Source organism: Triturus cristatus, chromosome 4_2 (genome assembly GCF_964204655.1).
Source record: "Triturus cristatus chromosome 4_2, aTriCri1.1, whole genome shotgun sequence".
Classification (NCBI taxonomy): domain Eukaryota; kingdom Metazoa; phylum Chordata; class Amphibia; order Caudata; family Salamandridae; genus Triturus; species Triturus cristatus.
In genome coordinates, this window is record NC_140586.1 from 503801464 (window position 1) to 503813808 (window position 12345).

The window sequence follows — 12345 nt, forward strand, 5'->3', positions numbered from 1 at the left end:
TTGTGCTGTCTTGTGCCTGAGTGTTGGCAGCCAATTAGCATTCAGCTCGTGCTCGGGAGGGTGCGGGGAGGATCCGCGGATCCTCCCTGGCCATAGATATATATGTACTTTTAACTCTAATTTTCTCAGGAACTACTGAACGGATTTACACCATTTAAGCAAAAGGCACGAGTCCGAACTGAGGACTACCTCTTTGCCAAATTTGGTGTCATTCCGTTCAGCGGTTCGGGCTGTAGCTGCGACAACAGATCCTATAGGAAATTGCATGGGGAAAACGCGTTTTGGGACCCCCCTTTTTTCTCGCCCCCCGCTTGACTGATCACCGCAAAACTTTCAGGGTAGGAGCGGAGCTGGCCAAAAGTTTGGAAAATTTCGCGAGGATTCGTCAACCGGCGCCAGACTTATTGGGAATAGAATGTTGCAGATTTCCTATGGAAAATAGGTCCTAACTATAACTACCTACTAGCGACCGCCAGTAGGTAATATATATAGATATATAGATTTTCTTTCTCTCTCTCTTTCGCTCTTTCTCTCTCTCTCTCTCTCTCTCTCTCTCTCTCTCTTTCTCTCTCTTGCTCTCTCTTGCTCTCTCTTGCTCTCTCTTGCTCTCTCTTGCTCTCTCTTGCTCTCTCTTGCTCTCTCTTGCTCTCTCTTGCTCTCTCTTGCTCTCTCTTGCTCTCTCTTGCTCTCTCTTGCTCTCTCTTGCTCTCTCTTGCTCTCTCTTGCTCTCTCTTGCTCTCTCTTGCTCTCTCTTGCTCTCTCTTGCTCTCTCTTGCTCTCTCTTGCTCTCTCTTGCTCTCTCTTGCTCTCTCTTTCTTTCTCGCTCTTGCTCTCTCGCTCGCTCTCTCTCTCTCTCTTTCTTTCTCTCGCCCATAAATGCTACTTGTCTCTCCTCCCGTCAGGCAAAATGTCAATGTGAGTGCCTGCCTCTCGAAGGAAGCACTGCCAAACCAGGCTGCTCGCTTTTCTGCTTTCACTCAGCAGGAGAAGCACCCCTCGTTTCCTCCAGTGCTTCTACACATTTGTACATTTCTTCGGGGCATGGGTAAGCAGGATCATTTAGGAATTTATTGATGGGTGGCAGAGCTCCGCTAATTCGCACCAGGCGACGCAGGCTGAGATATCTTTTCTTAATGTGGCAACTAAACAATTCTAAAGGAACTTTACCTATGTATGTATTTGTAAATAATTCATCTGTCTCCCAGCATTACGGAACATTTAAATCTTTCACATAAACCTAATATTTTCTTGTGCTCTAAGGTAACTTTAACTCACACTCTAGCCATGCACTGCTAATAATCCCATTTATGACATCACTCATGACATCTCCTATGACTTCATCGATAATAACTCCATTTGCAATAAAAGTATTGATGAGAAAATTGTGCATGGTGGCAGCGTGAGTTGTAGTTGCTTTCGGGCACGCGTTCTAGTTACTTGAGATTTAAAATGGCATGTTTTAAGTGACATTTTCTATTAATTATACCGTCAATTCAACCTTTGTTTTTTCAGTGAGACTGTATAGGACAATTGGCAACCCTCACAGGGCAGCACCTGTTCAAGGCAGGGTGCATTACACTGGTATTACAAATGCTCACTAACCTCTTGGCCAGGGATAGACACGGGAAGGGAGCCCCATTCATGCCTTTTTCTTTTTCTTTCCTTTGTCTCATTGGACCATTTCAGCTGTTGCTTGTATTTTTCCGGCAAATAAAATCTGATTAGCAATGTAGTTTGTTTTTAAAGTATTGTTAATGTCAGCCCATTAGAACAAGATGCCTGCATTTGCATTTAAAGAGCTATCTCTGCCCTCTCTCACACAGGGATCTTTAACCCTTGATTGCTTTCAAGACAAACCGCAGAAAGTCAAACTGAACTTTATTTTGCATTTGCACAAGTCTTCCAAGAATCACTATATTTGATACCATTCCTGACTTCAGTGAACAGCATTGTTGCATTGTAGTTTTGCTTTTAATACAGTCACTATGAGCTCAAACCCCACTATGCATAGTGCTGATTTTGCGGATTTGCTTGTTCTGCCCATTCGCGATGCTTTTTTTCCTGTTCGCGAAAGCTATTTGCGTGCTGGGGGGGGGGGGGGGGGGGGGGGGGGAAGAACTTGCGAACACGCACTTTGAAAGCACGAACAATCAAAAAATTCCGTGAGGCCGCAGATCGTGGAATTTTTGGCAATTTCACGTTCTCCGCGGAATGCTAAATTACCCAAATTCCGCAAGAGGAACAGAATTTACCGCCCAGGCCTATTTAAAATACCAGAATTGTTCGCAGGAGTTTTACTTGACATGTAGCCACTTGTCTACTATGTTTTGAAATTTTACAAGTAATCTAGCCCATTAAAAAAAAGTGCTTCTTTCACACATAAAACTAAAAGTAAAATCTGCTCACATATGAGGGGTTACATTTTCATTGACATCGTGCATTAAAACAGAAATTGGCAATGCCCGTCGTTCAATCTTCTATGTAGTTTGTTTATACAGAGCTTCACAACAAAGATACAGCATGGAAAGCAGCAGCTGTACTTTCCCTGAAACATAGACTAAGTAAAGGAAAGACTGCAGGAGTTAAAGGACTGCTGTGTGCTCTCCTTAAACAGGCATAAGAATGAAAGTCCAAAACGCATGCAATAAACATCCAAATGTCTTATAAAATTAACATTCATGCGCTCGTTTAGGATGATGAACCCTCAAGTACATGGAGTATTTTGTATGCTCCATCATTGAGTTCCACATATAGGTAATGGGAAGCATTAACGAGTACTAGTGAGCATTGGTTGTTGTCTCCTACTTATGGGTTCCCTAGTTTGTATGAGGCTATATCCATTACATTGATCTTGATGTTTTCCCTTTGTTAAAAGCTATAGTAAAATGGTGTGTGGGTGAGCTGAAAATGTTTTTACCGGTATCTCTGTACAAGATTAAAAGCAAGGGAGTCCAAAAACAGACCCTGTATCTTTTCTTTTTTCTTTTCTTTCTTTCAATATGTTTCAGTGCTCGAATATTGCCCTTAAAGGGCCAGGTTTTTTCCCCCCAGGGCTTCCAGTCTTAGTATCTCATATCACATATTATGAAACTGTCCCCAGTTCATAGAGCACAGGTACATCTTGGGCAGAAACAGTGCAAGCCTTCCTCGTTAAAGATAGGTGCAGGAAGGGAAGCAGCTGCACAAACTTTCTTCATCATGGGACATCTACAGATCTGGCAGTAGAAGTGCACGTTTTGCTTCCTCACAGAAGTACAGCATGGCAGTATCAAAGCCACCTTCCCTTTCACAGAAGGCAACAAGTACAATCTTACCCAAAAAACCTATCCATCAGGGCATAAAAGTAAAAGCTTCATTACTCACAGAATAGGTGTAAGACATGAGTAGTATTTAGGTTACGGACATCTCTGGAGTATGTGCGTAACTCATTGAGAGATTTAAATAGCTGAATGATGCTGTTCAAAATGTTGGTCTGCCATCGCATAGGACCTGCAGTCCTGGTGAAGGTCCTGTAAATGTACTGTTAAGGGTCAAACCGCACATCTTCGATAGACTAGTACATACTGAGGACTAAAACATGAATAACTGTCCTCTTGCAGTTTTAGGGACATTCAACAAGAACCTACCCTTATCTTTCCTGCTTGGACTTTTTATGCAGAAATTGTTCCTGCTTGCTAGAAACTACGAAACCAAACATTTAGCTGGGTTGAAGCATAAGAGATTAGTCTTTGAACAATAGAAATTTCTGAATCTTCTCTTTACTCACATAATCACTTTGATCACTACTTCCTGGGCACAGTACACTTTCGTGCAAGGGCGCGTTTACTGTATGATAAAAAAAAAAAATCTCCTTTTTTTTTTGACTATTCTATTTTTTAGTATTTAGTGTGGCTTGTGTTAACTGTTTTGTTGTGATGTGTATATATCTGACATATGTATACTCCTAATTGGTGTGAATAAATAACAAGTTGTTAAAACTAAGTACGCCACGTGGACTGGTCATGTGGAAAAAGATTACACATTTATTCTTCAAGTTATATCTTTAGTTACAGGAAGATGGTAAGTTCCATGGAATGCCCCACCAGGAGCAGCCTCCTTTCTGCTCAGCCCATACTCTCCAGCTGACTCAACTTCTTTCAAGCACAAACACTAACGCATTCTAATGATCTCACCACTGGCTGAGCAGCAAGGCAGAGAACAACAACGGGGAGGATGCATTATCAGTAGCGGCTCCTCGAGGGAGTGCTGTGGGGTGGTGAGGCGGGGCAAGGGATGGGCAGGGTGGGTGGTAGTAAACTGCCACAGCTCTCCCTCGAGGAGCCGCTACTCTGTGCATTAAACTAGCAAATAGATTAAACCCTCACAAAGAACAACATATCTGTGTTTTTTGTTTCCTAATCCAAGTTTTATTGATGGTGACAGAGGTTTTGTTAGTGTATGTGAGATATTGATTGGGCCCATTACCATTTCCGCCTGATAGGGTCCACCCATATCTCTTGATTCATGTTTGATTGTTAGGACATCCTAAGGTGCATATGCAAGAATAGTGATTCTGCCTGGTGGCAAGCCAGCTGACCTCGTCAAGCGGAGTGTGCTGCACATATGCACTTCGTGTGCAGGATCAAGAGTAAGTTTGGCGTTAGTGCATGAGCACTACTGAAAGATGAGAACCAGCTGCTAGGAACTGATGCCGAGCTGGTATTGTGCAGCCAGGGCAAAATCCTGGAGAAGAACGAGAGTGTCTATCCTCACTGAGAGGTCTGAAGGGAGAGGGATTGGATTCTGTTCAGTGGTGATGCAAGTAAACCGAACCGGTTATGTGCATATGTGCTGGGTAAATAATCTGTGCCATGGCTTGAGGTGGGAAACCAGAGTTGCGTTGTGCAGCAGTCCCTGGGCAAGGGTTCTTGAAAGTTAAGTAATGAGTATCCTAGGCCATTTAAGTACCCCCCTGCCCATATCTTTGGGCAGCCTCATTAGGGGATACAGTCCAGAATAAGCACGCAGCGTTTATTCAGGTGTGGCCTCAACAAAAACACAAAATGAACAGTTAAAACCTTATGGTGAAAAAGCAAACCACCATAAATACTGATGGCACTCTCGCCCTCCTTATTGTAGCAGCCCAGACTCAGACCCACAAGCAAGCAACAAAGCCAATACGTGTTTCTCATAGTTGAAATTGGTAAGTTTGTGTATGCGCTATTGTGGCTCAGCATGGGGACGAGTGCAAGACTTAGTTGGTGGATGAGTAGATGCCTGAATGCAAATGCTGGGATGAGAGATTGAGTCAATGGATGGGCTGAGTGATTCTGGGTGGACGTACTTTGCTTCTAAGAAAGACCCGTTTGCTTTGCCATTGCATATTCATGATAAAACTGTATCACGTTTATTATTGGTGCTTTATCCTTGCATGTTTATTTCCAGATTTCCTATTGCCCCAAAAGACGGAACAGCTTCTTAGGGTATTGAAAAACGTACCTACTTTCAATGAAATGCTGTTCAATAGTTGTATCAATTAGCCTTCTGAATGTATCCTAAAAATGTACACTTGACTTGAAAAATATGATATCCGATTAAAACGTAATAAAACCTTCTTCCATTGTATGCCTTTTATTTACACGATGTTGAAATCTATATTATGTTTGTGTGGCAGTTTACTTACCATAAAAAATATTGATATTGAAATGGGAGTACTCTTGTTTCACTACACCAATCTTTAGTTTGATCGAAGTTAATTTCAGAATAAATCACACTCGGACTAATGTAGCAATAGTAGTTCTTTTAAGTGGAATCTTTGATCGCACGACTGTCAGCATACTCTTAAATTTTTTGTAAGTAACGGTTTCATTTTTTGTTCTACCTTAATTTTATTGTTTAACATTTGTTCTAGATTCCAACGTGAAACTCTTACCTATGTTCACAAATCCACACCATTAAGATAAGGAAAGACTGAAGAATCTTTGCATGTTTTCTTATTCAGGGCCTTTCAGACATTGAAGATGATGCTGGTGATTGCAGTAAGGAGAACCTATCAGAACTTTCTTGCGACACTGTCCGAGAACAACTTACCAACAGTATTAGGCAACAGTGGAGAATCCTAAAAAATCACGTGGAAAAATTAGACAATCAAGGTAAAAGTACAGAATAAGTTTAAAATTACAAGTTTATTGCTAAATGTTAGTCTTTGCATCTTGCCCATTACTGTATTCATATACTACACATGTTGTTGCTTCTGAAAATGGGGTGTGTGTGTGTGTGTGTGTGTGTGTGTGTGCGCGTGTGTGTGCGTGTGTGTGTGTATATATTCTTCTGTAGTAGGTTTAATTGTTGTTCCCTACCTATTACTGCACTTAAATTGTGAAGGTAGAGATATGTATTTGTGTTTTTTTTTATTTTAAGTTTCTTGTGTACCATAGTACCTAGAAAGAACCATTTTTTTTATGTTTTAACATAAACAATTAGATATGTAAAAAATAAAAAGCACACTTTTGTACCCTGTTTAATAAAAGGTTACATATTTAGAAGAAGAAAAAAACGTAAGTACCACTGTTTTCCCTAGATAGTACCGCGGTACTCAGTGATTTTTTTTTTTTTTAAAGTATAATTTTCCCGTACACATTACCAGTATAAGAGGTAAAAGGTAGGGAAAATTTATAAAACAGAATACTGATCGGTTTCTAAGTCCTTAACCCAGAATACAGGGAAAGTGGTTTTAAAACATGGCTGCCTTTAACTTGTAATAATAAACGCTGAAAAACCCTTGGGTCTTAATAACCAAACCGAGTTAAAAAAACCCAGAGATTATCTTATGACGCTTGTGGAGAGATCCCTTTGTTAGGATGAAATGCCTCCCCCCGACCCCCCCCCCCCCCCCCCCACCGTAGGTTGGCAGCCTTTATCATTGGGATTCTCCTTGTGATGGGAAAATCTAGTCGCTCCACGGGCTACAACCCCCTCACTGAGAGGGAGGAGCTCAGGAATGTTTTGTTCCTAATTTTTAGGATATACTAAATCCTGCAATGAGAAAAAAGGTATCTGATTAGGTGGAGGGTGCAGCGCAAACAAAAAAATTTAAACTGTGGGGGTAGTGATGTTAAAACTAGGTACAAAAGAAATGACTTTATTGACTCGTTCCTGGGGCCAGGATTAAAAACAGAGCACCGGCAGTGGTAATTTATAACTGCAGGTAATGGACGAAGACAGGTCTACATGTTTCAGCCTATAGACCCAGAGTTGTTGTGGCTTTCGTCAGGACCTAGTTGTGCTACTGCTTAACAAACTGTGAAATGTGATAACTGATGAAACCAAGAGAGATAAAGATTAATACAACACCAGTAATCCTACTGATGACCTATCACTGTGAAACTTTGTGTTGCCTTCCACTGTAGAAAAAGGAATAGGTCTACAGATTTTCGTGGATATTCGTTGATCAGGTGCAAAGGTATTAGTGCTCAAAAATCCCTGGCATTCCTATCGCTGTAGTTAGTCATGGTTGCCAAAGTGCCTACCACCTCTCTGTAATACTAGATAGATAGATAGATAGATAGATAGATATATGTGTGTGTGTATGTATATAATATACGGGAAAAACCAAAGGTTACAGGGTCGTTGGTTCGGCTCAAATTTTACTCATACAAAACCATTGAAGTTCAGCAGTAATAATTACCTGAGCTAACTAACTTGCTGTCCCGCAATGCACTGCTTATGACCACACATTACATAATTCATGACCTGGTCAGTGACATCACTGATGACCTCACCAGTGATTGTGAGTGTTTTCTAAATGTTTGAGTGTTAAACATGTATACAAAGGTACCACATTTTAATTGGTACCACTGAATGATTCAACTTTTTAACATATAATATGTATGTGGCTGTGTGTATATCAGTGTGTGAGTGGCTTTATGGGTGAACAAGTGGGTGTGTGAGTAGCTCTGTGAGTGGCTGTATTGGTGAATGAGTGGGTGTGTCAGTGGCTGTACGGGTGTGAGGGGCTGTATGGTTGGGTGAGTGGATGTGAGTGGCTATATTGGTGGGTTAGTGGGTGTCTGAATGGATGTATGCGGGACTGGGTACGTTGATGGAGTGCTTGCATGGATGTGTGACTGGGTATGTGAGTGGTTGTGTGGGTGGGTGTGGTTCTGTGGATGATGTCATTGGTGATGTCACTGACCATGTCATGAGTGATGTAGCAGTTGAGGTCATAAGCTGTGCATTGTGGGGACGTAAGTTATAGTTGAGTCTGGTAACTATAACTGCTGAATTTCACTGGTTTTGTACGAGTGAAATCTGAGTCGAACTAGAAAGTGCCTTTTTAAGTGAATTCCTAAGTTTCTTTGAATTGTATTTCCTAACTGTAACCTTTGAGAGAGTGAGAGACTGAGTGGGTCTGAGGAGTGTCTCGGAGGGTGTCTGAGTGGGTCTAGAAGTAGATGTCAGAGTGTCAGAGTAGGTTTGCAAGTTTCTCCATGAGTGTGAGAGTCAGTCTGTGAATCCACAAGTGTAAGTGGTGTGTGGGTCTGTGAGTCGGTGTGCGAATCTGTGAGTGGATCTGTAAGTGAGAACATGATTCACTGAGTGGGTCTGTGAGTGAGTGGGTGTGTAAGTGTCTGAGTGCCCTCTGTTTTGCCCTCTTCTGCCTTTAGTGCTCGTTTTTCTCCCCTCTGTTTTGTCTTTAGTGATTGTTTTTCTGCCCTCTGTTTCACTCTCTTTAGCAAGAGGGGGTATGGGCAGCCCCTCCCTCAGGGACCCCATTCCCTGATGCCCGGCTAAAATTCCATGAGGGAGGTGGGCCCTGCAGCCCTCGTCTCTGGGACGATTTTAGCCCCGTGGACCCCATCCCTCATCTAAGGCCAATTATTTGAAGGGAGGGGGGCACGTGGCCCCACTCTCCAGGCTGATTTGGCTCTGGGGGCCCAACCTAGGTCTCCCTGGGTACCCAGGGCCCACCCAGGGTACCCAGTGTGCTACGATGGAGAGCACAGGGGGATCGCCAAGGACCCTGTGGTCCCAGTTGGCTCCCTGCCTTCTGCGGTAGCCGGCATTCCTCCTGCACGCAGGGAGTTGCTAAATATGCAGCTCCATGCATGCAGAAGTAATAGTTTCATCTGTTTCCAAGCCCGCATGACAGCAGCCAGACAAGCAGATAAACTCATCTTACAGTAAGAGGGAGCAGTTTAGCAGTTTCCTCAGTTCTTGTGTGCCCAAGGGAGGTGGTGGACCCCAGGATAGTTGGGAAGTCAGAGGGGGGATTCCCCACAACCCCCTTCTTATTTAACTCATAAGCCCTGGGGAGGTGGTGGTTCCTGTTCTTTTAAAGGCTGGCTTAAGGAGGGGGTCCGCGTACCCCAATGTTAAAATAAATATAACCCCCGGGGAGGTTGCGGTCCCTGTGATAAAATCTCCCCATGCGGAGGGGAGCGCGTTATAATATTGAAAACAAAGCCTCCAGGACCTGACCCAGGAAAGTCCGAATCGGCATTTGGGGCTTCTCTCATTGGTTGGTAAGGTATCCAACCATGACACACGCTTAATGGTTTCTTCTTCAGTCAACTTATGTGAACTCTACCCTTGTATGAGTGTCAGGCCCTGTTTTGAATTAAGCAGCACGCTTCTGAAAGCGAGGATAGGCTTTTAGTGCTCATTTCATTGGATAGCAGAGTACACAATTCGAACTGTTTACTCTCTGGGCCAGGTATCAGGCAAATAGTACCCCTCACTGATCATTAGGCACGAGGAAGTCAGCGTAAATAATTGGGTTATTAATTTTGGTCGAATTGTTATCGCATTATGACCGGATTTACACGGTTTCCTCTCTGATCGCCTTAACGTGCATCAACATCGGGTACGGTGAAGTTAGCGCCAACATTTTGAGTTTTTTGCAATTGGTTGATTTGTTATCCAATTAGGATGTGACTTGCACGGTTTCTTTCCTGGTCGGCTTAATATGCATACATTATTTCTTGTTTTATCGAGTGCCTATAGTTTGACGCTTGTGAATATTACTGTTTGAGAATATTTTTCAAGCTATCGGTACCCTGATTTCTGACACGTCTTGACATATACGTGGTTTGCGATTTGATGTCATCTTCATCCTATTAGACTCTTCAAATCCGTGTTTTCCTTTCTGGTCTGAAAAAAGCTGGTGGATATCCATGTTTGGGTGGTGACTGATTGGATAGCTCACATATTTGGACAATGAGTGGTCCGATTTTTGCTCAAATATGGTCAAGTGATGTTAGTCAATACCCTAGAATGCTCCATGTGGAAGGTACAACGCGTCCCTCTTTCAATACGTACAGGTCAGTGGGGTTTGGCCCAGTGATTTTTTTTTTTTTTTTTTTTTTTTTTGCACCATCTGCAAGTGAATTATGTCAGTGACAAGGGAAAGGTAGCGAGGAGGACGGATTTTCTTTAGTTTGAAAAGAATTGAGCCTGGCTAATTTGGGGTACTTTAATCTATAGAACTACTTGCTCTCCACTATAATACACTGTATTCTGATAGTGGACGTATGCGTTATATGCACTGACCAGTGGTGATTGGTTTTGCGATTGTTACCTTTCAGAGAGCGTATAGAGTTGGGCACAATGAGACGGCAGTGGGTAGACACAAATGTTTTCCTTGAACTTGAGCCTAATTCATGCTGGGCTATATTATTCTCTAATGGCACTTATTCTCTAGCAGAACCCTGGTTTTGTGATTTTTTTTTTTTTGTAGCAAATATACCAACAGGCCAGGGGTCTGACAGCACTCCTTGACAATATTCTGTTCTCGGAGATCCTATTGAGGATGAGGAAACACAAACCTATTTTTACGTTTACTGAGGAGGATTCATCAATTAACTGAATAAGTGAGTGGGGTCACAAGGTTGGGTATTTAATTGGTAATAATTATGATTTGACAATTGTTTGAAATGGGAACCACTATTTTAATTTTCCATATTTACAAATTGCTGTAGGGAGAATAGCAGGTGGGATTCCTATCAAATGATACGACTTTTGTTGAATACAATTTGTAACTAACATGAGATTCCTAAGGTTTCGATGGTCATGTAATTAATACTTATTATACAAATTTATGGATGAACGCAAGGATACTTTTTTCCGCTTGATGAGATTACAAACATGATATACATTGTCTAATATTAGTATCAATTGATTGAGTATGAAAACTGGCATCCTGGGACTTTACGACTAATATGAGATTAGGTATATTGGGTAATGTGTATTTGATAATTTTACATGTTCTTGTCCTGATCATGTCTGTTTTATTGTAAAGGAATTTTGAGGAATCCTTCGTAGTTTAATGTTAAACTATTCTTTTTTTTATTATTTATACATATATGTATATTTTTTTTGTTTTCAGTCCTGATGAATTTTGAATTCCCATCTTTGGGGACGAAACACTTTGGCTGGGCTGATGTTGGATGTTTATTAACCCCTTCGCTGCTAGGCCTTTCTTCCCCTGTGCTAAGCCTTTATTTGGCTATTTGGGGTAGTTCGCGCTTGGGCCCCTGTATCTTTTTGACCACATAAGGTATCCGCACAAATTTTGCGTCCTTTTTTCCAACATCATGGGGATCCTAAAGGTTCCCAGGGTTTGTGGACTTTCCTAGAGTGGACCCAGAAATTACCCAAAATACAGGTGCATTTGTTTTTGGGGTGGAACAATGGGAGAAAAGGGTTGCAGATGACCGTGTCAGTTTTTTCCCATGCAAATTGTATCAAAAAAGGGGTTGTGGTGCTGAAATCACCATCTCCCCAGCTTTCAGGGACATGCAGACTTTTGTCAGAAATCCAAATTTGTTTTTTTTTACACAGTTTTGGCATTTTTCTGGGACATAGCCTATTTTTGCTATTTTTTGTGCTTTCAACCTCCTTCCAGTTAATTGTAGAAATGGGTATGAAAGCAATAATGGATCATGGAAGACTATACATTTTAGAAAGGTAGACAAAATTCTGAATTCAGCAAGGGATCATTTGTGTAGATCCTTCAAGGTTTCTTTATAGAAACTAACCTTTGAATATAGGAAAAATTGTAAATTAGTTGAAAAAAACAGCCATGTGTCAGCGTTTTCACCTGTAACTTCTAATTATGATAGCTGTTTGAAAGCAATATACCGTTACATCCATTGGACCTTTCTGGTTGTGGGGATATATAGGACTTGTAGGTTCACCAAGAACCCGACGAACCCAGAGCCAATAACTGAGCAGCGTCTTGCAATGTTTTTTTTTATTATGTACCGGGTATATAGCAATTAATTTGGGAAAACATATACATGGAAAAATCGTTATGAGACACCTATGTATTTCTGAAATTAGAACAAAATATAGAGTTTAGAAACA

The 12345-nt window shown here is 41.6% G+C and overlaps 1 protein-coding gene across 6 annotated transcripts in view; it reads left to right on the forward strand.

Annotated features, from left to right (window-relative positions):
* The window catches only part of SSX2IP (SSX family member 2 interacting protein), a 450188-nt gene that overhangs the window by 267584 nt on the left and 170259 nt on the right, over nucleotides 1-12345 (forward strand). For all 6 annotated transcript variants that reach the window (XM_085602084.1, XM_085602087.1, XM_085602088.1 and 3 more), the window contains one exon: nucleotides 5981-6131. In XM_085602084.1, the coding sequence (XP_085458210.1) occupies nucleotides 5981-6131 (151 nt within the window). The remainder of the gene's footprint in view (nucleotides 1-5980; nucleotides 6132-12345) is intronic.